General features: G+C 39.3%; 3 protein-coding genes across 3 annotated transcripts; 2 read left to right on the forward strand and 1 right to left on the reverse strand.

Annotated features, from left to right (window-relative positions):
- The first annotated feature begins 2,334 nt into the window (after positions 1-2,334).
- On the forward strand, positions 2,335-3,303 carry LOC109268587 (taste receptor type 2 member 42-like). The gene has a single exon (XM_019451956.1). It carries the CDS (start codon positions 2,335-2,337, stop codon positions 3,301-3,303), a length of 969 nt encoding a protein of 322 aa, XP_019307501.1.
- Positions 3,304-9,789: 6,486 nt separating this feature from the next.
- Positions 9,790-10,728, forward strand: LOC109268585 (taste receptor type 2 member 42-like). Its single transcript, XM_019451955.2, has one exon. The coding sequence runs from the start codon at positions 9,790-9,792 to the stop codon at positions 10,726-10,728; it is 939 nt and encodes a 312-aa protein (XP_019307500.2).
- Positions 10,729-18,228: 7,500 nt separating this feature from the next.
- On the reverse strand, positions 18,229-20,425 carry SMIM10L1 (small integral membrane protein 10 like 1). Its single transcript, XM_019451974.2, has one exon. The coding sequence runs from the start codon at positions 20,263-20,265 to the stop codon at positions 20,029-20,031; it is 237 nt and encodes a 78-aa protein (XP_019307519.1). The 5' UTR covers positions 20,266-20,425; the 3' UTR covers positions 18,229-20,028.
- Between the last annotated feature and the right edge of the window lie 5,100 nt (positions 20,426-25,525).

The raw sequence follows: 25,525 nt of genomic DNA on the forward strand, positions 1-25,525 counted from the left end.
CCAAGTGACTGCCCCATCTTTCCACTTGGATGATTTACAGATACTCCGAAAATGTTCAAAACAGAACTCACCGTTCTCCAACTTTTCTTCTGTCTCCCACCCATTGCTACTATGTTTGTTTGTTTGTTTTTTAATTTTTTTTTTAACGTTTTTATTTATTTTTGAGACAGAGAGAGACAGAGCATGAATGGGGGAGGGGCAGAGAGAGAGGGAGACACAGAATCGGAAGCAGGCTCCAGGCTCCGAGCCATCAGCCCAGAGCCCGTTGCGGGGCTCGAACTCACTGACCTCGAGATCGTGACCGGAGCTGAAGTCGGACGCTTAACCGACTGAGCCACCCAGGCTCCCCTGTTTGTTTTTTTTTTTAAGTTTATTTTTGAGAAAGAGAGAACAGGAGCAGGGCAGGGGCACAGAGAGACAGAGGACCCAAAGTGAGCTCCATGCTGACTGCAGAGAGCCGGATGTGGGGTTCACATCTCACAGAACCGGGAGATCATGACCTGAGCCAAGTTGGCTGCTTCACCCACTGAGCCACCCAGGTGCCCCTGACCACCCCTTGCTTCTAGAGCTGCTCTCCCTCCAGGGATTCCTTCAGGTCCTCCTACTCCATGCATCCAGGTGCAAAAGAAGAAGCTTGAAAGTGCCGGCTTCTCTGCCTTTTTATAGCCCCAAATCCATCACCAAGACTTGCTGATTCCATCTCCTAAATGCTTCTCATAGCCATGAATTTCGCTCCATTTCTAGACATTAATCTTAGTCAAGGCTATCATTCTCCTTTCGAAAATGCTACTACCAAATTTCTTTATTTGCCTTCAGCCTTGCTGTATCTAATAAATTCCTTTCTTCCTTCCCTTTTTCCTTTCTCCCTCCCTTCTTTCTTTCCTCCCTTTCTTTCTTTCTCTTTCTTCCTATAATTTTAAATATTTGTTCTAAATCAAAAATTTTGTCATACAAAATAATTTACCCATAGTTCATTGTACAACATTGTTCTTGAAATATACACTTTACAAAATTAATAGAATTTAATTTGGCAGTGTGACAGTAACATTGAAAAGGGCCAAGGGCCAAGTTTTTAATTTTATTTTTAATTTTTTAATTTTATTTTTTTTTATTTCATTCACTATTTTGGATGTGGTCTGGCAACACCAGAACACTTAATGCCAACACACACAAGAGCTGTAACTCAGTCCATTTCTGGTACATTAATGGCTTGTGTCAAACTCATTGTTCCTAGAACATAGAGCAGATATGTTTGTTTATTATTTCCTTATTTAATCTGCAATGATTTTCTACCTATTTTCTGTTAATTAAGGCTAGATGGACACCATTATATCTCTGGCCAAAACAAATAGAACAAGTACAAAAATAAAGAGCAAAACTGGGGAATATGTTTAACTACTCAGAAGACATGTTACTCAGAGGTACCTGAAGAACATTGTAATTACAGTAAATTATCAGTGAGAAGACTTTAATTTCAGAAAAGTAATTTGGGTTTTGCCGTCTTTTTGTATTTTGTTTGATCAGTACAAAATATAACTTAGTTCTCTCCTGAAATCCCAATTATCTATAAAATCTGAGGAAAATACCACTTTTTTTCTCTTTCCCCAGCAGTAATGTTTATAGTTACCTTTTTTGTGTTCACATTACATTTTATTCTTACTTCTTATTATTTCTTTCTGTGTTTTCACTATTTTCTGGATCTCCTAATGCTTTTTTTTTTTTTGTAGCAAAGTATATTACTTTTGGAAATGACTCTGACACATAGCAGATACTCAAGATATATTCATTGAATTATAACTAAATTTTAGGACAGTTTATTTAGATTTAGATTATTAGATTATTTCAAAACTTTCTATGAAAAACAACGAAAATATTTGGATCTAAATGGCATAGTATTTCAGGTGAGGTAAATTTTTTTCACAAATCAGCGAAAAAGAATCTGGCCCATATTTGCATGCTAACGAATTTGACTTCAACCTTTGGATCATTACCTCAAGTGGAAAATTTGAATCCTTGCCAACTATAAATAGAAACACAAACGGTTTGGTTTGGAAATGAGTAGCTCTTTCAAATAAATAAAACCATCTTCATGAAAGTATATGGGATGCTACCCCTTAGCAGATGGTTCTGGATTAAGATCGGCATTACAATAAAGCAGAGAAATTTCCATATACGTATATATATGAGACTATATCCAACAGCAGGAGGTTCTGGTTAACACTGGAATCGCAACGGTGAAGGTAACTATCAGAAATGGATGCTGTGCTGAGACAGTTTGATTACAAATTTGCTAATGAGACACGACGTTAGAAATTTGGATTTTTTCCTGCGGAAATGTTAGCCGGACTGGATAAAATCTTTCTTACGCTGTCAACAGCAGAATTCATAATTGGAATGTCGGGGAATGTGTTCGTTGGACTGGTGAACTGCTCTGAATGGATCAAGAACCAAAAAATCTCTTTTGTTGACTTCATCCTCACCTGCTTGGCTCTCTCCCGAATCACTCAGCTGCTGGTGTCATTGTGGCAATCATTTGTAATGACACTATCTCCGCCTTTCTATTCCACTTGGAAATCAGCAAAACTTATTACTTTGCTTTGGAGAATAACTAATCACTGGACTACCTGGTTTACCACCTGCCTGAGCATTTTCTACCTCCTTAAAATAGCTCACTTCTCCCACTCTTTCTTCCTCTGGCTGAAGTGGAGAACGAACAGAGTGGTTCTTGCCATTCTTGTCCTTTCTTTGCCCTTTCTGCTGTTTGACTTCCTGGTGCTAGAATCATTGAATGATTTCTTCTTAAACGTCTATGTGATGGATGAAAGTAATCTGACATTACATATAAATGACAGTAAAAGCCTTTATATTAAAACCCTGATTCTTCTTAGTTTTTCCTATACCATTCCTATTGTTCTGTCCCTGATCTCACTGGTCCTATTGTTTCTGTCCTTGGTAAGACACATCAGAAATTTGCAGCTCAACTTCATGGGCTCCAGGGACCCTAGCACACAGGCCCATAAGGGGGCCATTAAAATGGTTATGTCTTTCCTCCTCCTCTTCACAGTTCATTTTTTTTCCATCCAATTGACAAACTGGATGCTTTTCATATTTTGGAACAACAAGTTCACAAAGTTTATCATGTTGGCCATATATGTCTTTCCCTCAGGCCACTCATTAATTTTGATTCTGGGAAACAGCAAACTGAGACAGACAGCCTTGAAGGTACTGCGGCATCTTAAAAGCACCTTGAAAAGAGAAAAAACAGTTTCGTCTTTACAGATAGACGTTCCAGGGTCTTTCTAAAGATAAAGACTTAATGAGGAGTCTTTGAGGATCAATTTCACTTCTCTTTTTTTTCCCCCTACAGGGTTCCTTTAAGTATTGTCAAACATTAATGAAATTTTCCCTAGAAAAAGTTACTTTTGATGATAATTGACCCATGGTCAGCCAATATAATTTTTAAAGTATTCAGTTTTGTTTAACACAGTGGTTACCAATATTTAAAAATCGCAAATAGGCTTTCAAAATTATTTAATTTTATATGCAAAAGATTTATGTAATTGTAATTCATATTACATGTCAGAAGCATGTCGTATTTTAGAAATCAAGATAAATTACTATTCACTAGGTAGATGATCTATAAAATGGTGATAGAAAAGTTAATTGAGCAACTAAAGTCAGAGATGGGAAAAACATGACCTCATAGGGTAAAGGCTTAATTTTTTTTAAATGAAAAAGCTTTTCATTGTCATTAGAAGTCTTATTGATAACATGGAAATGAGTTATTTGAAAATAATATTCATAGTGCAAAACAAAATAAACTAGAAACACATGCTTATAATGCTAATCTTAATTTGAAAGTGGTATTTTGACTATCATAACCTAAATTTAGATACAGTAACAACAAATTCTAAATAAAGTTAAGGGTAGAAAAGTTTACTATAACATTTTGAACATGATGTTGTAGATTTTAATATTATACAGATGCTATGCAGCTATATATAATGGAATTCTTTAAAAATGAAGAATTCTTGGGTCGTGTGGGCGACTCAGTCAGTCAAGTGTCTGACTCTTGGTTTAGGCTCAGGTCATGATCTCACAGCCTAAGATGGAGTCCCCATCGGGCACCACGCTGGCTGTGGAGCCTGCTTGGGATTCTCTCTCCCTCTCTCTCTCTCTCTCTCTCTGCCTCTCCCGCACCCCTTTCTCTCAAAATAAATACACTTTTTTAAAAAATGAAGAATTTACTTAGGGTTTCTTAGGGTTTACTTTCTTAGTAAACCCTAAGGGTTTACTTTCGATGTATTCTTTAGATTGCATTAAAGAAACAAAAAGTTGTAACTAAATGATGATAAATACGTGGGTTGTAAATTAGTCTTGACGGACCTGTAGGTACGGACATTGTTCTAGGGCTGCTCCCTGGACCTGGAATGGTGTTAGAATTATGAACATTTCTCCCTGTCCTCCCTCGCCGTATTTAGAAAACTAAACCTCTAACACGTCTAGGCTGTGTGGTGCTTCTGTGTATTGATAACAATAACGATGTGGATAACGGTTTTAATCATAAGACATATTTTACCATTTTTCCTAAGTAATTTACATTTTACAAAAGAAGATTTATTTATTTGGCCCTTAACTAATATTTTGTCCGATTATCACTGTAATTATCTGGCCTTGGTAAAAGCGGATATGCAAATCAGGCTGGGTAGATAGCCTTTGTTTTAGATAGCCTTTCATAGAAATGACTTAGACATAATCTTGCACTATTTATAAGATGGTAACCAAGCACATTGTTTAATTTTTAGCGTTATGAAACTTTTCTTTGGTACGCAAGATAAAATGATTGAGCTAATTTTTTAGCAGCTCTTCTTTCTAAGAAGTAGGCCTTAGGGATAAGTGAGTGAATGTTTAACTTGGAGTGAGTCAACACTCATGCAACAAAGTTAGGGAGATGGAACTATAAGGAATAGGGCTCTAGTCTTGACAAAGCAAAGGACTAGTAAAAGAAGACAAGGTCATAGGCTGGGGTCATTGCAACTGACGTACTGTAGACTGTATTCGAGTTTGATCGAGCCCGGCATCTCTACTTTCCCCATAACAAGAGATGTCGTGGGGGACTCAACAGCAGCTGAGCCACAATCCAAGAAGAGCCACTCCCAACACAGGCATGGCCAGTGTCATCCACCCAGAGAAGAAATATCCATAATTGTATCCTACCCTGGGACCAAAGTGTTGGGGAAAGATGGAGATTGTCACCGATTTCTTGTTAACTATTCCTATCCCCCACCAAATAAATGTTCAGTTAAAGATTCTGGTGTAATGATTGGTTCTTTCCATTTGTCTACCAGGTGATTTATGGAAGAGGAACAAATAACTTGTTTCTACTGCTGAAATGGTAGTATCTCTGATCCTCAGGGTGACTACTGGAGGCAACTGATAAGACGTAAATCAAGCACAGCAAGACAGTTTTCATGAACCCTGGTGATGAATGTGCCATATAGAAACCCATACCTCTACTGATCTCTGAGAAAGGCATGCAAATTTCCTCAAGGTCTCTGGTGGTTTGTCTGCTATCTGCCAGTAGGTGGCTTCTCCTCATAAGATCTTGATTAAACCCCATCTCCTCTGAGCCAGGGATGCCTTTAAGGGACATGCGCATCATTGCAGGGTCTTCCCAATTCTGTCATTTGAGACACCAGATATGTTGCCTAGAGTAACTCCATATCCTATTCAGGACCTTAAGACCAATCTTCACAAGAACAAATTGATTTGAAAAGTTTGAGGAATTTGAAAAACACATACAGGCAAACTTGTCTTTTGTCTCCTTGTACACTTATAGACTACAGCTTTTCAAATTTTATTTTTTATTTTTTTTCCATCAATATTAACGCAGCCTCAGAAGACGGTGGAAATACCCAATCATTCTTATTTTGAGCATGAGACAGGTTTGCCAGTGTGGAGGTTGGTATCAGTTAGACTGGCCCTGTCTTAGGTTTGTCATGAGAAAGAGCCAGTGAGGATGTTTTGCCCCTAAGGACTTTGAGGGGAAAAGACCCATGGCCTTCAGTTTTGAAAACTAAAAGAATATGCTAAGTGAAACAAAAATCTACGATGAAACATGAAAGGTTGTTCATGTAAGCAGTGATTAAGCTGGGCAAATAGTCTCCATTTGTGAAAGATGAAATCTCCGTCCCTTTAGGCGGTGGCCCTTGCCCCAGCTAATTGCTTCTTCAACTAGGGTCCAGCCAAAGAAACACTGAAGTTCTCTTTTACTTAAAAACAAAACAAAACCAAACCCAAACAAACAAACAAAAACCCCACAAAGGCCAGTACTTTAATGCAGTGACTATCAAGTTCAGTGCATGAAAGTTCCTCACTGCAATTCAAAAAGAACTAGGAAGCTACTTCTGTGTTTGCAAATAAATGGAAAAGCTTGCTATTGATAGGATGGGAGAGAGCATCACAGGGCAACATTTGTTGCCCGCTTCTCTGAGACTGTCAGGAGATCTAAACATGCGGGCTTGGGGAGGGAAAGGCAACAGAAAGAATCCAACAGAAAGCTCAGGTATATTTTTTCACTGGAGATGTCACAGACACGGGGAGGAAACAGGAAGAACTCAAGCCCCCCCCCCCCCAAGGTGGTATTAATGATAGGACCTCATAAAATATTCAGTTGAACCATCTTTATTTAAACCCACATAAGTGTTAGTTCATCACTGTATAAGTATCACTCCCTATCACTCAAGAAGTCAGCATTTTGTTTGAAATAGGCCAACATAGACTTCCGAATGTATTTTCTCACAATTGCTTAGAAGAATTGTCTCTCTTTCAACTGATGACTATAACATAAGTGTTCATACGTTTTCGGATTTAAATCAGTCATCATTGGAAGTTCAGACTATTTGGGACTGTCACTGTATCATACACATAAGTTTAATTAATTATCTGCCCAAGCATTTTGTAATAATATACCTTATGTTTATACATGCAATAATACTTTTTCTTTATCAAGTATAACAACTTCTATTTTAAGATAGATCTGGAAATATCAGTGATCTCTAGGGCCTTCTTGGTTTCCTGACACAAAATACAGAGTTTTGGGGACACCTGGGTGGCTCAGCTGGTTGAGTGTCCGACTCTTGATTTCAGCTCAGGTCATGATCCCAGGGTCATGTGACTGAGCCTTATGTCTGCTCAGCATGGAGGCTGCTTGGGATTCTCTCTATCTCTCTCTCTCTTTCTCTCTTCCTGTCTCTCTCTCCAGCTCGTGCATGCTTTCTCTCTCTCTAAAAATTAAAGATTAGAAAATTAAAATTAAAAAACAAAATATAGAATTCTCTAACCATCTCCAACTCCCTTGCCTGGAAGTACTTCATTTTCATGAAGAAAAGTAAAAAAGTCCCCACCTCCTGGGTGCTACACCTGCAAGCTTTTATGATTCTGTATGACTTCTGGCTTTCAACCAGAAAGGCTGGAGAGCAGTGTCAGTTATTTCCAGGTTAGTACAGAAATTGTGTGTGAATTCATACATATGTCATAGAACTTTCTCCAATTTTAAAGAGTTGCTTTCGTTTCTTGTTCTTATACTTGTTTGCACAGTTGAGTCTCATTCATTGGTTTCTTTTTCTCTGCTCCCAATAGGATTACCAACTAAGTTAGTATTCATTCATTTAACCAATAGCTATTGAGGGTTTACTGTTTGCCAGCCCCTCCCTGTCCACATTGGTGGACAACAAAATAGTCCCTTCTGTCCTAGAGCTTAATGTGATCGTAGAGGTACTTGGTAGCTAAGGTCACCTAGTCTACATGCCTGACATTACGTTTTTGGTGCCTGTAAAATCCTAGGCCCCCACTCTCAATGTGCATAAAAGCAGAACACCAGGTCAGTGCTCCCTTTGGTGCCCCGTGACTTCTGGCGTGGCCTTTGAGTGTTCAGGCATTGGTAATGTAGAGCATCACTATTGACAGTCTGAGACCAACACAAAACAGGTAGTTTTAACCAGAGTCAAAATTGGCTGAATGGGGAATGCATTGTCAGAGGGCTAGGGGGCAAAATTCCTGTCTCATTCCTGGAGAATCTTCATAGATTTGCAGCTTTCAGGTACAAAGATTTTTGCCTGGGTTCAGAAGGTACTTTAAACCATGTATGGAGGAGTTCTCAATGGGTGCCAACAATATATCCTAGACAATTAAGTAAGATTCCTTGGGGTTGGCTCACAGACATTAACATATATTAATTATTAATATAACACATGTACGTAAACCTAAAGTTCTCTCAATAGGAGAGAGAAACTTGCGGTCGAGGTTGAAAGACGGTTGTATTAAAGTTACCTGTTTGTTGAAACCAAAACCAAACTAAAATAAATTTTACTGTAACTGAATTTTTTATGAGACAAAAGATTTTACCAAAAGCAGGATAAATGAAAAGAACCCCTTCCCACTCCCCACTCCTCCATTTTTTTTCTACTCTATTTTTTTCTTACTATTTTTTCCCTCTCAGTTGACAAGAGCTTATTCAGAATCAAATAGGCAGTAACTGATTGAGAAGAAAGCTCAAAAAATTCAGAGTAACAGCTCAAATAGGTCTGATATTGGTACCTTTGCATATGGTTTTATACCCTTCTGGAAGATCATTTCCCTTTGTGTCTATTTCTTCAGGAAATCCTAAAAAGTTTCAAGATCCCATCCAGTCATCACTATCCTGGTGAAACCAGAACTTTTGGCTGTAGATTTTGTAGCACCCTTCTCTGTGTGGCAAGTTACATTTTGGTCAAACTTCTGTCACATTCAATGGTAACAGTTTATTTGACGTTGCTTTTCCTAATACCCTGTGAGCTCCTTGACGTTACTTCTCTTTATTACGCTTACCACATCTATACTAGTATCTGAAATATGATGGGTTTTATCAAATGGATTTAATGAATAGTGCCTGAGAATTCTATTAAAATTAAGCAACCTGAATCCAAGTTGTATTTTCTTATTTATTTATTTATTTATTTAGAGAATCCCAAGCAGCCTCCACACTGTCAGCACAGAGCCCCATGCTGGGCTCAATCTCACAAACCATAGATCATGATCTGGACCGAGATCAAGAGTCCAACGCTTTGCTGACTGTGCCACCCATGTGCCGCCCAAATGGTATTTTCCATTGAAAAGGAAAGCACAGGGGCGGCTGGGTGGCTCAATCAGTTAAGCATCCGATTTCGGTTCTGGTCATGATCTCATGGTTTGTGAGTTCGAGCCCCGTGTCAGGCTCTGTGCCGATAGCGGCAACGCCTGGAGCCAGTTTTGGATTCTGTGCCTCCCTCTCTCTCTACTCTCCCTCCTTTGCTCATGCTCTCTCTCTCTCTCTCTCTCAAAAATAAACATTAAAAAAATAAAAGAAAGGAAAGTGCAAATCAGTGTAAAGAAATCGCCTCGTATTTGCATGTTCCCATATTTGACTTTATTCTTCCAGATGTCCTCACAAGCGGAACACTGCTGTCAGTGCCAGTGATGAGTGGGAACATTTACTGTTTAATTTGGAAATCAGTAGCTGATTAGAAGTTACATTAAAGTTTTTCATTTAGGTCTGTGAGACCGGATCTCCTTGTGTAAAGCTCAGACTTACAGCTGGAACCAAAGAGAAAGATCTTTCGTGAAGATCAGTGAGATAGTATCTGAGCATTTTTAATATCAAAGTGAAAAGTATCAAAGTGGACTTTACCCTCCAACGTTTGACAGAACAACAACAACAACAACAAAAATCAGTGAAACATAGGGCTAGCTTCCTGGATTCTTTCTACAGAAATGCCATCTGGAATCGAAAATACCTTTCTGACAGCAGCAGTAGGAGCATTCATGATTGGAATGTTGGGGAATGGTTTCATCGTACTCGTCAACTGCATTGACTGGGTGAAGCATCGAAAGCTCTCGCCAGCTGACTGCATCCTCACCAGCCTGGCTGTCTCCAGAATCATTCTTCTTTGGATGATACTATTCGATTCGCTTGTAATGGTGTTTTGGCCACATCTATATAACATTGAGAAACTAGCTACCGCTGTTAGTATCTGTTGGACAGTGACCAATCACCTAGCTACCTGGTTTGCCACCTGCTTGAGTGTTTTCTATTTCTTTAGGATAGCCAATTTCTCCCACCGCTGTTTCACCTGGCTGAGGCAAAGAATTAGCAGGGTGCTCCTTGTGCTTCCTCTGGGGTCTTTATTCTTACTGGTTTTCAACTACAAATTATTAGTTGGATTTTCTGATCTCTGGGCTACCATCTACCACAACTATGAAAGAAACTCAACTCGGCCCCTAGATGTAAGTAAAACTGTGTATCTTAACAGCTTGGTTATTCTCAGTTTCATCTACTTAATCCCCTTCCTTCTGTCCCTGACCTCACTGCTCCTTTTATTTCTCTCCTTGATGAGACATACCAGGAACGTGCAACTGAACTCCAGCTCGAGGGACTTCAGCACAGAGGCCCATAGAAGGGCCATGAAAATGGTGATATCTTTCCTCCTCCTCTCCACGGTTCATTTTTTTTCCATCCAGTTAACAGGTTGGATTATCCTTTTACTGAAGAAACATCATGCCAATTTGGTGGTCACGTTGACATCGGCTTTTTTTCCTTCAGGCCACTCATTGATCCTCATTTTTGGAAACAGCAAGCTGAGACAAACTGCTTTAGGACTACTGTGGCATCTCAATTGCCACCTGAAAATGGTGAAACCTTTAGCTTCATAGATTTCCAGAATTTTCTATAACCCAAGAGAATTAATGATGAACATTGAAGATCCATTTTAACTTTTGTTTTTCTCGCTGGATGCTTTTTAGATACTATTAAACATCACAGACTTTCCCTAGAATGACCTATAAACTTAATAAGCAAACATGATTGTCATTGTAAAACTTGCTGGTAACAAGAAAATACTTGAGTCAGTATGAATATAAAATTTATAATGCAACATGTATTAATGTTACACATGCTAGCAGATATTTATTAAATTCATATGTGAGAAAAAATGATTATTTAGAAAAGAAAATCCTCTCCAAGTTGAATGAGGTGGAATATTTGTACAATACTAAGTTAAAAAGAAAGGAATAAAAATGCCGGAAGCACGGTTCCGTAACAAAGACATAACTTTTAAAACAAAGGAACAGACTGTCACTATGAATCCAAGCTAGAATAGACACTACATTTGTTGAATAAGACAAAAAAATTGACTTAATCTATAAAAAGAAATTGAATAATTATCCCTAAGTGTAGAATAATGCTTTTATGTCTACTTTACGCACTTAGACACTGAGTTTGTGTGGGGGGTGTGTCTGCGTGTGAGGATTGATTACATGAACATTTTTGTATCTTGTCAAAGAGGACAAACACAACCAACTCACTTGCCAGGGATAAGAGGGGAAAGTTTACAAGGGAATATTGTGTATTTGTATAAAATTTAAACGTGTGTGTATATATGTAGTGCTAGGTTGACTTTTCTCCTAAAATAAATGAAATCAAAGTACTTGAAAATGTATATAATCTTAAGGTCAGCAGGTGGCAAAATTGTGCTTGCTAATGATATGGAAATTGTGAATATAAGTTTGATATATAGTAATTTTTAGAGATTATAATTTTAAACATGTTTTAAAACTATCAACAATGAAGAGATCTTTGTAGGGTTTTAAATGGCTGTCATTGTTTCAATTGCAGAAGCAAACAAAAAACAAAAACAAATTAGATAATCAATGTTGAATACATGTGGGTTATAAGTCAATTTTGATGGAGCAGTAGGTCAGGTCTGATGCTGGGAAGAATATAAAAACCATAAGGGTTTTGTGTCTTACTCCAGGAACCATCTGATGTAACCATGATGATTAGGACCCATGCACATAAGACCCACATAAAGATTTAGATTTTTTAAAATATAGTTTTAAAAGATTTATTAAGTAATCTCTACACCCAACATGGGGCTCAAACTTACAACCCTGAGATCAAGGGTCTCATGCTCTACAGGCTGAGCCAGCCAGGCCACCTAAAGATTTATATTTTTCAACTTCACTCATTATGTTGGACACTATATAAGAAATTTCCTGGGTGGGGGGTGGGGGAATTAGATGGTGACCAAAAGGTACAAACTTCCAGTTATAAGAAAAATACATACTAGGGATGTAATGTATAACATGGGAACTATGATTAACACTGCTGTATGGTATGCTATCACAGTGGATCCTGAAAGTTCTTGAAAGTTGCTGAGAGTGGATCCTAAAAGTTCTCAACATTGGGGCACCCGGGTGGCTCAGTCAGTTGGGCGTCCAACTTCGGCTCAGGTCATGATCTCACGGTCTGTGAGTTCAAGCCCCACGTCAGGCTCTGCGCTGGCAGCTCAGAGCCTGGAGCCTGCTTCAGATTCTGTCTCCGTCTCTCTCTGCCCCTCCCCCACCCTCACTGTGTCTCTCTCAAAAAAAAAAAAAAACAAAAAAAAAAACCATAAAAGTTCTCATCACAAGGAAAAGTACTTTTTTGGGGGTATCTACGTGAGATAGTGGATTTTAACTGAACTTATTGTGGTAATTATTTTGCAATAATTGTAAGTCAAGTTATTATGGCGCACAGTTTAAGATTATACAGTGCTGTGTGTCAACCAAATCTCTATAAAATGGAAAGAGAAGACATTTCCTAATGATTGTCCCTGGCATTATCTTGCTCAAGGAAGGGTGAAATTCTGATACTGGTTATATTTAGATTCAGATATTGAGGATAATTTGCTTTAGAATGCATCCTGTTCAATAGGAAAGTTAGATTACTTTGCGCTTATTAGAAAACAAGCATATTTAGTTTTCGTTTTTAGATTTACACTCTGGTATCAGTCAACTTTAATGACCAAGATGAAAATGATTTAAACAACCATTACGAGTGGGATTTAGCAGTAAATGTCTCACAGGGACTATGTCTTCACTTCTCATGTAGTAATGTTGGGGGGATGAAGCTATAAGCAGGAACCTATTCCCGACAATAAGCAGCACAGAAAATGACTATTAAAATGTGAGACCTGTGCTGTAGACTGGTTAGTGGCTACTGATGTATTGCATTTTCCCTATTAAAAAGATAATTTGAGATTGAGGCCTATGGTTCCCCCTTCCTGTAACAAGAGCCTGTGTTAGAGACTCTAGTCATGATCCAAGAAAAGCTACACCTATCACATCTATAGCTAGTCCCATGCAATCAGGAGAGAACTGTATCTTATTCTGGGACCAAGTTATTGTTCCCAGTGATTGCCATTGCTTTCTTGTTATCACTTCCCTCCAAAAGGAACTTTTTTTTTTAAAGAATTTTTTTAAAGTAATCTCTACAGGGGCGCATGGGTGACTCAGTCGGTTAAGCGTCCGACTTCAGCTCAGGTCGTGATCTCGCGGTCCGTGAGTTCGAGCCCTGCATCGGGCTCTGTGCTGACCTCTCAGAGCCTGGAGCCTGTTTCGGATTCTGTGTCTCCCTCTCTCTCTGACCCTCCCCCATTCATGCTCTGTCTCTCTCTGTCTCAAAAATAAATAAACGTTAAAAAAAAAATTAAAAAAAAATAAAGTAATCTCTACACCCAACATGGAACTTGAACTCATGGCCTCAAGATCAAGAGTCACATGCTCTACTGACTGAGCCAGCCAGGTACCCCTTAAAGAAACTCTTTATAGTCTTAATGTACTAAGTTTTATTTATTTATTTTTTTCAGTTTGCCCACACCTGAGACCAGGAGAGTTGCAAATAACTTGTTTTCAATGCCAAAAGAGGCTTTTGCCTGAGCCCTTGCCCTTGGTGTAGAGCTTGGCCTGGAGCCTTGCCCAAGCTAAGATAGTTTAATTTCGAGCCATATGGTCTTGAAATTTACTAAAAGAAAAGGTACCAATGGAAATATGCATGGATCAATACGGATTCAAAGGTGACATTGTCGACTTTCTGATGGTTTAGGTATTTTGTCTGCTGTTCTGGATTGAACTTCGTGTGCTCTGAACCAGGGACTTCCTTAACTGAGGTACGGAAACAAGGGGGCCATGTGCAAAACCCATAATTTCACACTCCACTCACCTGCGACATTGGTTAATGCTTTTTGTAGGAATCGATGCCATATGCTGGACGGCTCTCAGGATAAATCTTCATTTAAAAAATTGATCAGATGATTGGTTTGAACAATTGAGAAAGAAAGTTATTGACGGAGGTTATTTGTAGGAAAAAAATCACAGGTGACAGATGGGCTATTTTCTTTCTTTTTTAAAAATGTTTATTTTTGAGAGAGAGAGACAGAGTACAAGCAGGAAAGGGGCAGAAAAAGAGGGAGACACAGAATCCGAAGCAGGCTCCAGGCCCCGAGCTGTCAGCACAGAGCCCGACGTGGGGCTTGAACCCACAAACCATGAGATCATGACATGAGCCAAAGTCAGATGCTTAACCAACTGAGCCACCTAGGCACCCTTGGGCTATTTTCAATTTTAGCACTTTTGGGAAACACCAACATCCATGCAGCTTTATAACACAAAGGCACTGGTACCTCTATTCCTTGGCACCATGTTTAAATGAGTTAGTTTAAAAAATAACTTCTTTTTCCTTTTATATAGATCTAACTTGACCTCTGAATTTTAAGGCCTCCTATTAATTATAGTCCTCTTTGACTTCAGTTTGAAATGCTTTCAAAGTTTTCTTTTTATTAATTGGCAAACTAAGATAGTTTCTTAAAAAAAAAATCTCCTTTTTCAAATTAAACCTCTTTTTATTTATTTGTTGGCCCCACTCTCTATGATTTCAGAGCAGACATTTGAAGCACACTATTTCATTAGCAACTTTTACCTTTGGTTGTGATAATTTATTTTTCCTCACTTTGGTTCCTATGAAAAGGTATACTGAATCTATTTCACCCAGTATATGAACAACTTTCATTCTTCTTTGTTCATGGATGCCCTCCACTACCTTCCTGTGAATAAATCCACAGTATTGGAAAGCCATAAAGATGGGCAAAATTTCCTAATGTATGCGGCAGATCCCTAATTAGGATAGGAACTGGTAGGATTGCCTGGCCTCAGATGTACTGCAGCTAAAACTACTAAGGATTCCATAGTTCCTTATCATTTGTTGTAGGCACTCAGTAATGTCCTTGGCCTTTTGATTGTTCCAAGAGCATGACTGAGATTGGTATTTGTGTGGAGGAGAGGTGAGGAGAAGTGGACTTTAGCTGTAAAGATTCATGACTTGTTCTGGTGGTAATCTTGCTGGGCAGTAGGTTATTAAAGATTTCTTATTAAAATTGTAATGAAATTCCCACACTCATGGTAATCCAAGCAGATTTATGTGACTCAACTGAAACCTGTTGAAATTCTATTTATTGCAGGGATTCCTTTCTTGGTTCACTTGCTCGAAACCTTCCAAGTCTATTCTTCAGACTACTTTCCAGGCTCAGTTTCTGGCATTTTCCTCCCCCTCTCCTTTTGTTCCTGTATGCCTAAACTTTCATTCCTGCCCCTTGATGTCTCCACGTGTAAGTCCCATTTTCTTTTTGACTCTATCAAATCTATTCATGCTCTACCAGGAAAAGTCCCCATTAGAATAGGATTGTAAGACTTTTAACAGAAAATTTAGTTAGGCCTCCCCAAAGCAGTGATGGACAGTTTCAAAATTCATGATTAGCTGATCTCTACACCTTAAGGGGAAAGTGTTTCCATTCTAGGGGTAATGTCTTTTTCTCTGTCTCCCTTCATCCCCTTCCCTACAAACAGGCCAAATGACTTCAGGCAGCAGACAGTATAAAATACTGGACTTAATATCAAATTAAATGCTTATATTCTCATACATAAAGCCCTCAATAATTACACTAAAGAAAAAAAAAAAAGATATTGCCAACTATTACCCAGGAATTACTTTTGTTTGAAAATTTAAGAAACAGGATTATTCAGAATTACTTATACATCATAAAAAATTGAATCTCTCATCAAAAGTATCTTTAGAGATAAACTGTGGTTTGGCCAATTACTATGACCTTGGGAAATTACTTAGCCTCTTTAAATCCCAGTTTCCTTATCTGAAAAATGATGATAAAAAGGTCTTCCTCATAGGGTATACATGAGAATTATGGAGACCCTGTATGTAAATAACTGCACAGTTCCTGGTAGTAAAAACTCAATCAAATTAAAAATGCTGGCTATAATGATATGCCCTTTTAGCCAAGCAATCATAAGTATTTTTGCTCTCAACTAAAGTTATATTAACTTCTTGTTCCCTTTTAAGTTATATTATATTCTATGATCACATTTCCCTTTTATAGTTAAAATATAACACAGTCCTCATCCCCCAGCATTTTTATCATTTACACTTTGGTGAGAACTATGCCACCTCTTTGCTTCTCCATGCTTGCAGGATCCTTGGACCAATCAATATTCATGGTGGCCTGAAAGAGCTCAATTTATGGGCAATGAAGTGAATCACTTTATTATCAGGGGCAAATATCTTTATTTCCTTCATTGATGACCATGTGTGGGAAAAAACCCCAACTAATTTGGCATTTATTCAACTATGCCTGGATGTACTTTGCATTAGGCAATGCTATAGGTAAGGGACAGAGCAATGAATGTTTTTGGCTTCATGGATGTTGCCTAGAAGGATGCTAAAAGGAATAAAACTATTTGCACATTAGAATAATAAGTGGTTTAGTCAGGGCAAAAATCGTGTTTTCTCCCCTGGGAAACTTCAGTAAGTTATAAATGTTGGAAGAAAAATAGGGACTGGGTGTAAGAGCAATTGTGAAGAATAAAGGGTAAGTCATGGAGCCTTCACTCGGTTCCTACTTTATATTTGCTGATACTATACAGGCTGTAAAACTGGATAGGATACAGTATCTTCCCTCACAGTTTCCAGTATAGCCGGAGGATATGATATAGTAAGTGCTAAGTGCCATGGTTTCTTTAGTGTAACAAAAGGCTGATCTGAAGAAAAAAGGTTGAAGAAGGCACATGTTCATGTAGCCACCTGAATGGAGCATCCCTGTACCTCACTGTACCAGGACTAATGGTAGCCATTCTTTGGTACGAAGACACGAGTACATCCAGGGAATAGTGACGCTCACCATGGGTAAGTCCCTTGGCAGACTTCATTGATCAAATTACATTTCTGATGTTTTAGATTAAAATGTTTTAGTTCCTGCACTCTTAGGGCAATATGTAATAACCAAGGTTAGAGATTGTAGAAACCGGTCTCTTGGATATTTAAAAACAAAAATCCACATCTGATAACTAATGCACAATTAGGCAAAAATGAGGCAGCCTATGAAAATGGCGTAAGTTGATGTTAACACAGCCTTTGGATGGAGTAAAAGAAATTAACTTAATATAGTCAGGGGAATCTGGGAAAAACTAAATTAAAACAGTGACATCAACAACAGGCAAAAAGAAAAGAAAAAAGACAAGACAAAAAAAAAAAAAAATAGAGAAGGCAGAAAAAAGTAAAGTAGTAAGAGAAGGACATGACCCAACAGCTTAGAGACAAGGAATAAAGAGTAGGAAATACAATTTCCCAAAGCCAGACCTGGTGCTTAAGGGAACACTTATTTTACCAACCCTAGAGTATACTTGTTGGTGGGACACAATTAGTGGAACACAAAACAGCAAACAGTTTAAACCTTGACCTCTGCAAACAATGGTCCCTTTTATCTCACCTAAAATCCTTCTGGAGGATCTGCCCCATACCCCCAAGGTCAGCACCTTATGGACTTCCTTCAGGCTTGAAAAGCTCTACTGGAAAACAATCGGTATTCTGTGAGTTTTAAGTTTCATTCACATGTTAATGAGATCTTCTGTTGGAACAGATACGGTTTGTGTATGCATCAAGCACTAAGGCAGGCTTATCTTCAATTCTCAGACTGATTTTTTAAAGTAGGTATTTTTATTCATTTATAGTTGAGGAAATTGGGTTTTAGGCAGATTAATGGACTCACCTAAGACCACAAAATGAAGTTTGTATTTTAACAATGATCGGCCTGATTTAAAAACTCAATTCCATTTCACTATGGTGGCTCTTAACCAATGCTGTACTTTTCAATTGCCTGGGGGGGAACTTCTAAAAATAAAACTTAAATTATTTTTTGAGAGAGAGAGAGAGAGAGAAAGAGAGAATTCTAAGCAGGCTCCATACTCAGCACGAAGCCTGACTCGGAGCTCGATCTCACAAACCTGGGATCATGACCTGAGCTGAAATCAAGAGTCCAATGCTCAACTGACTGAGCCACTCGGGTCTCCCTAAATTAATTTTTAATCAAGGAAATATATATACAGTTAAGAAAAACCAAAGTACTGTTACACTGGTAGTGAAAGACAGCAATCCTCTATCTTTTCTCTACTTATCTCTGATTTTTTTCTCGAGACAACCACTTCTTATGTTTATTATTGTTTTTTCTGAATGTCTATATACTGATTTATTGACTTCTCTACATTAGATCTTGACTGATTCTTCCCCATTACACATACCTGTCTCCTCTCCAATCCCCACAATGTTACACAATCATTTCTTGTTGTATTAGTATTCAGCATTTATATAATTATGACTGACTTTATAGGACTAGTATTATTCATAATTTGGAAGTATGCAGTGTAGTTCTTGAAAAACTTTGAATTGTCCTGTTTCATAATAAATTTGTTTCCTTAATTTTTTTATTGTTTATTTTTGAGAAAGAGACAGAGCAGAAACAGGGGAGGGGTAAAGAGAGAGACACAGAATCTGAAGCAGGCTCCAGGCTCTGAGCTGTCAGCACAGAGCCCAATGCAGGGCTCAAACTTGAGATTATGACCTGAGCCGAAGTCAGATGCTCAACCGACTGAGCCACCCAGGCACGTTTGTTTCCTTAATTTTTAAAAACTCTGCAGATCACTAATCCATCCCCAGACTCTGAAAAACTAAGTATCTCTTGTCTTTATATTCAAACACATCCCGTACTCTCAGTTTTTCTTTTTGAGACATTCTACCTATCTTTAGTCATTTCTTACTGAATTCAAGCTGTTCTCCTACTCTCCTCCCTCTTAAAAATAGTTATATTACGACTTTAGCAACTTTATGGCATACTCTTTGTGCCCTGTACCCTTTAAATAATCAAATGCTTCTTTTCCACATCAACAACAGACTGTATCTCTGAACTTCCCACTTTATAAGGATATCATTACCATTCCATACACTTTCCCCTCCCCCTTCAACAACCCTACTTGAAAACTGTACTTTTCCATTATCAAAGCTGTTAACATTTGCATTCTACTTTGTAACCATAATTAAGTATTCTCTCAAAAGATAAAAACCATAAACAGCATTTACATTAATTATTATGATTATTGAAGTGTTATTCACAAAATAACCAAGGTTAGTGCTATGACTGGACTTCCTTTTCTTTGGTTCCAAGGTCTTGAACTACACGGACACTGCAAGAGGGTCCACTTTCTAAAACTCCAACCCTGTTCAAAATCCAGCAGCATTTTTCGTTGTTTGGTATTAGAAGGATGTTTTTCCTGTACACTTGTGGTTATTTTCACTGAGAATTTCAGACTGTCATTGTTTTCTCTTGTTGAAGAAATATATTTGCCTTCCACGTATCTCTTTAAGATCTTCACCTTCTTATTCATTCAATGTCTTGGTTCCAGTCCAATCCCATCTTCCCGAAATTTGTTTTAATTTGGACCGTGAGCTTGTACATGAAAAATATTTTTTTCTGAAAACTTTAGTAGCCGCCCTTTTCTTTACCCGGCATCATGTTCGTCCTCTTTTTAACGCTGCAAAGCATCTTAAATATTGTCGTAGGCCTTAACTGAAGTTCTTTGCTGTCCCCGGAAAATCGCGTATTTCCTTTCTCTAGCCTCGACCCGCTTTCCTCCCCGGCCCAGGAAGCTCCGGTAGGAACCGAGAGCGCAACCGCACAGAGCGCTCACGACCTCTCGCGAGATTCCAGAGCTCCGTGCTTACAAATTTTCTTCACCGCCGCCAGGCCTCCTGGGAGTCCGCCATGTCCTGGCCGGGACGTAGGCAGCGTAATCACGGCACTAAATATGTACCTGCAAGCGGATGTTGAGGATCACCGAGCCCGCGACGTAGAAATACGGGAAGTTCATGCGCAACTGCCAGGCCAGCTCGAAGAAGGCGAGCAGGGTGCGGGAGAGCCCTTTGCAGAAGACTCCATATGAGCTGGGGGCCCCGGCCGTGCTGGAGGCGCTGAGGGCCAAGGAAGACGGAGCCGCCGCGGTGGCCATGAATCTGGTGTCGCCGCTCCCCCAGGGCATAGATCCGAGAGTCACCCCGGCTCTCGCCGACCTCCGACCAATGGCCGGGAAGGCGAGGGGCGCAGTGCGGGCGGCTAATGGACCGCCGGACTCACACCTGCACCTCCCGCTGCCGCAGCTTCCTCCCCAACGGCGCTCTGCCCCGGCCGCCGTTGGAGCTCCGCCCCTTCCTGTTTGATGCTCCTACTGGTTTTTAGCACTTAAAGCTTAACAGGCGGTAGGTGCGCAAGGGTTATTTATATATATGCCATATGTAATGTCTTATATATGGACAGCCAAACAGATATGGTTTTCTCTTTAAAATGAATAAAGGTAAATAAAATCATGTAATTTGCCCCAGAGAACACAGTTTGTAAGGGTCAAACTCTAGGTTAAAACTCAGGTTTGTCTGCTGTGTGATCTGGGTTATTAGCCGGGAATCTCACCCTTTGATTTCATAAAATTAACCCTAATATTAGAGCCAGATGAACTCCAGTTCAGGCACAAAGCCTCCGTGTTCATAACATACTATAAGTGTAAAGGATCACAGTCGTGGGCTATGGGTTGTCTTAAGTATTAGACTCTTTCAGTTGCAAGTGACAGAAACACTTATTTAAGCAAAACAAAACGAAACGCACACACATACGCATATATACTTTTCTTTTTTGATACGTATATACCATATCATATTCCCACCCAGGTGGAAAAAGTCCTGATTAGGTATGGAAGATTCTACCCTTTCTGCCTGGGGATGCACCTGTAACGTGCGGCTAGGCCCCAAAGGTTGGAATACCACTAAAAACTATGAATAACCCTAGTGTAACATAGCGTATCTCCCATAGCCACATATTCTTCTGGTGTTTAAATGATGCACACTTCGTTAACTTCTCTAACTTCTCCCATTTTAACTAGTAAGCACTGCATTTTTCATCATAGGCAACTTCTGTATATAAGGATTATTCAGATGTGTAACTTCTGATCAAAACATTCATATTACAGTCGTTCAGAAAATTCTTCAAATATCCCGCATCTCACCCTGCAGCAAATAGCTGTGGTGACTATTCCAAGTGCAATTTATGTGTCCCAGAGGACACTCGGTGGCATGAAATTTGTAAAATGTAATTGTGTGTCCCCAGCAAGAATTTCGCCTACTTTTGCTGTACTAATACCACCCCAGCAACATTATGTGCACAGCCCTTAGAGAAACTGATTACAAGTCATTTAAGGGGACTTATAGAATACAGAATATTTAAAAATATAAAATATTCATTAAAAAATTTTTTTTAACATTTATTTATTGTTGAGAGACAGAGCATGAGCAGGGGAGGGGCAGAGAGAGAGAGAGGGAGACAGAATCCGAAGCAGACTCCAGGCTCTGAGCTGTCAGCACAGAGCCTGACACAGGGCTTGAACCCACAAACCGCGAGATCATGATCTGAGCCAAAATCGGACACTCAACCGACTGAGCCACCCAGGCACCCCTAAAATATTCTGAAGAGTAGTGTAAGATAAATGACAACTCTTGAGAACCAGGAGAAAATGTGTAATTTTAGTACACAAGTACAATATACTCTTCCTGAAACTTGAAAAAATAATAGAGGTATTAGGGGTCACTGAAGTCATTAAGTTTCTGGATCTTCCATTTCCAACTGTGTAAAACTATGTGGACTTATTCAACTCTACCCTTTCTCTGCTACCCTGCCCCCTATACCCGGCATTGGTTAACTCCATCAAAATCCTGAGCCCATGGGGAAAATAGCCCCCACCTACTCCTAACATGGTTAGGTAGATGTCCTGTTCCAATGGGAAAGGACTAGCCAAATAAGAGTAGTCATGAAGCTCTGACTCCTACACATTAATGCTCTAGAGCTGCTGAAGGATTTCCATCAGGTGAAAGTGACATTGGAAGGTGAATAGGATCAATATTTTACATGGTTGTGGTTTTTATGTCCTTTGCCCTTTAGACTTGAAATGACCGGTTCACATTTCTTGCCAAATAGGCACATGTAAGCTATCAATAGTAACACATGTTCTAAACCATTTCTCTAATTGATAACTTCATTTACTCCCAACTTGACCTTTCCTAATCTTTCTTATTCCCCTCTTTTTGACAGTATGTTCCCAATCTAATACTTTTTAATGGCCTGTTTAATGATTCTTTGGAAAAATTTAAGCACCAGTAAGACTGCAAAGTACTCTATTGGTAAATTCTCACTATTGTAGTTAACAGGTATAATATGTCGTCTTTCATTTATCATTTGATTAACTTTGGTCTTGTCTCTTATTCTGAGTCTGGCCAAAGATTTGTCAATTTTGTTTATCTTAAAAAACGAACAAACCAGTCTTAGTTTCACTGACTTTTTCCCTACTGTCCATAAAGTCTCCATTTTTCATTTACGCTCCTTGTTAGTTTCTTCCCTAGTTCCTTGCAGTATAAGTTAGGTTGTTTATTTGAGAACTTGCAATTGGCCTGGCCCAAGCTCGTGGTTGCCACTCAAACCTTTGTGATTGTCTGTGCCACTGTCTTGGTTCTTAGTGGCTCCCAGTAGATGATGGTATGTGAAGACCTGTCAGTGTGCCTAAAGTTTGGGAACCTGTTCAGGCTCCTGGAGAACTACTAATTACTTTCCCCTTCAGTCCCCAGATGCAGGCCTGACCTTCATGCCACAGCTGAGAAGTCAGGACATTAGATATGGAGATGAACCCCTATCATGGAGAAATGGTGATTTTGCTTACTTTGTGGTAAGCAGAGGAAATAGGTACGGGGAGTCTTTGTGTGCACATCTAGAGCTACCTCTTTATTTTGTGTGTGGTCCCTAGGGACTTGTGAATGCTGAGTCCTGCCAGATCCAGAGCCAATCTCTCTGGCAGCAGCCATAATCGTTGGGGTGTTGGATGTGTAGATAGGCTGCTTCTCGTGAGAAGCCGAAGATTGGGTTTTATTGTTGAAGTGATCTGGAAGGACGCAGTGGGTGATACGGCCAGCAACTTGAGCACATATGTGGCTCAAAATCAAAGCCACATATTCAAGAATTGTTGCCATTATAGCTCACTTCTAATACCAGTTTTTGTACCAGTCAGCTTTTATTGTGTAACAACCACAAAACTCAGTGATAGACAACACTAAACGTTTATTTCGTATATGTCTCTAGAGACCAGTGATCCATGTTGGAGTTGCCATAGATATCTCCACTGTTTTCAGATTTCTCGTTCTTACCTGGGGGCCAACTGGAAGCTAGTAAGGGGAACTTGATCCTCCTATCTCTTATCCTTCTCCCTGGACCAGTTCACTAGTCTAGACATAACCTTCTCATGGTGATGGTAGAAATACAAGAGTGAACAAGACTCAGTATGCAAGCCCCAGTAATGTAAGTCCAGCAATATAAGATTCTGCTTGCAAAATTTATGCCAACATCTAATTAGCCAAAGCAAATCACAAGGCTGAGGACAGTGAAAGAATAGAACAGATCATCCCTCTCATGGTGAGAGAGGATAGGAATGTGATAGGCTGAAGAATTGGGACCAATTTAAGCAATCTACCGCGGCATCCCATACATCATTAAAGCAATTCTAAGTGACATTTATGGCCTTGCATATACCCGAGTCTCAGTTTTCTAGTCTTATCTGAAATTCTCCATCTTATAGTAAGATCTTAGCTCCATTTGGACTTACAGAGATGATTACCACTGCCACCTTTTCTGGAATTCTGCTAATTCTGTTTGTTTGTTTGTTTTTGTTTTGTGTGTGTATGTGTGGAAGTTTCCTGTAAATCCCCACATCTGTCCTATGTGTAAGCTTCTGACAACTTTCTGCTTATTAATAACTCCATTCTGTTCCTTCTTGGGATGCATTCATATTTTCATTGGGGTCTTACTGGTCACCTTGCTTCCTCTTTATTGAAAATATTGGCAGGCAGTAGTTTTCTTGTTCAGATTCCCCCCACCCCCAGCATCACTTCTCTGAATTTTGCCTTTTGAAGACCCTGTTATAGCACATGGTATACATATGTTTCATTTTTTTATGAAAGCACCTATCATTTAAATTCAACTCATTTTCTGGTCATTGAATAGGTAATATAATCCAAAGGTATGTTCCATCATCAAACCTCCATTCCAAGTCCATAGTCATCTTGCCTGGCTCTCCCTTTCTCACCTTCCATATACTTTCTTTTAATGTCCTAATTTCATATATTTCTTTGCATCTTGATGCAAAGACCTAATACATGCCATTCTTCTGAGCCACATTCAGGTACATCTTGAAGTTCAATAATTAATGCCAGAAATGTCTCCATATTCTATTACTGCTTTGTGTAGTCATCTTAGCAATAAGAACTCAGAATTTGTACCTGCCAGAGCCAAGATTGAAATTCAGGCTTATCTTCTATTTAGGCTAGTATATAAGTCCAGAACTATCTTAGTTCCAAAATCTTTGTGCTTTTCACTACACTGCACTGGCTCTAAATTTATGTAAAAGTAAATCTTTATTAGGAACCAAACTGGGCTAAAGGTACCTAAAGTCTATTTCATAACATAACCATCGATGTTTAAATGGAACTGCAGGGTGTGGATATTCTCATAGTAGTCAAAGATATTTAAGTTTTAAGTTAGAGAAAAGTAACACAAACAGACTTTTATACAACTGAAAATTCCAGGACTAGAGCAGCTTTCTGTATGGTTAGATTTAGATGAACATGATAGCTGTGGCCAAGCCCAAAGATAAGTCTTGAAAATTAACAGCCAATTTTCAATCTCTGTAGCAACAATAAAATGACACACCTGCACCCTCCTGTGACCCCAGTATTCTTTACATGCAGGTAGACTCCCTGTCAATGATGTTAACTGCCATAGACTCTAAGTCTAAAGTTCTCTCTTGTCTAACAAAAGAGCGGACGCAGGATTGAAGCAAGAGATGGCTAGTGTCCGGGAAAAGACAAGAGAGAACTTTAGACTTAGAGTCTATGGCGGATGGTGGCCCTGGCGTGACAGAAGGAAAGGGGGACTAGGGGCCGATGTGGACAAGGAGCCGACGTGGCCAGGTGGTGCGACACAAGGACTGCAGGACACCGCGGAATGGTAAAGGAGCTCTAAGAAGAAAAATGCACCGGGTACAGTCTCTACCCGACCAGGTAAGGGATAAAGCGAAACTCTATTAGGATTCGCTGCTGCGGAACTTTTTGAGAGAGCTCCCATGGGAAACTCCCTCCCTCCCCCGACTCCCTGCAAAAGCGCTATATTTGAATTCTTCAGTCCCTAGGGGAGACAGCGGGGACTATTCTAAATTA

This window comes from Panthera pardus, unplaced genomic scaffold (assembly GCF_024362965.1).
Source record: "Panthera pardus isolate Hobbes unplaced genomic scaffold, ASM2436296v1 HiC_scaffold_6, whole genome shotgun sequence".
NCBI classification, from domain to species: Eukaryota; Metazoa; Chordata; class Mammalia; order Carnivora; family Felidae; genus Panthera; species Panthera pardus.

Coding starts and splice junctions, on each gene's coding strand:
- LOC109268587 (XM_019451956.1), top strand. CDS start 2,335: ATGTTAGCCGGACTGGATAAAATCTTTCTTACGCTGTCAACAGCAGAA.
- LOC109268585 (XM_019451955.2), top strand. CDS start 9,790: ATGCCATCTGGAATCGAAAATACCTTTCTGACAGCAGCAGTAGGAGCA.
- SMIM10L1 (XM_019451974.2), bottom strand. CDS start 20,265: ATGCCCTGGGGGAGCGGCGACACCAGATTCATGGCCACCGCGGCGGCT.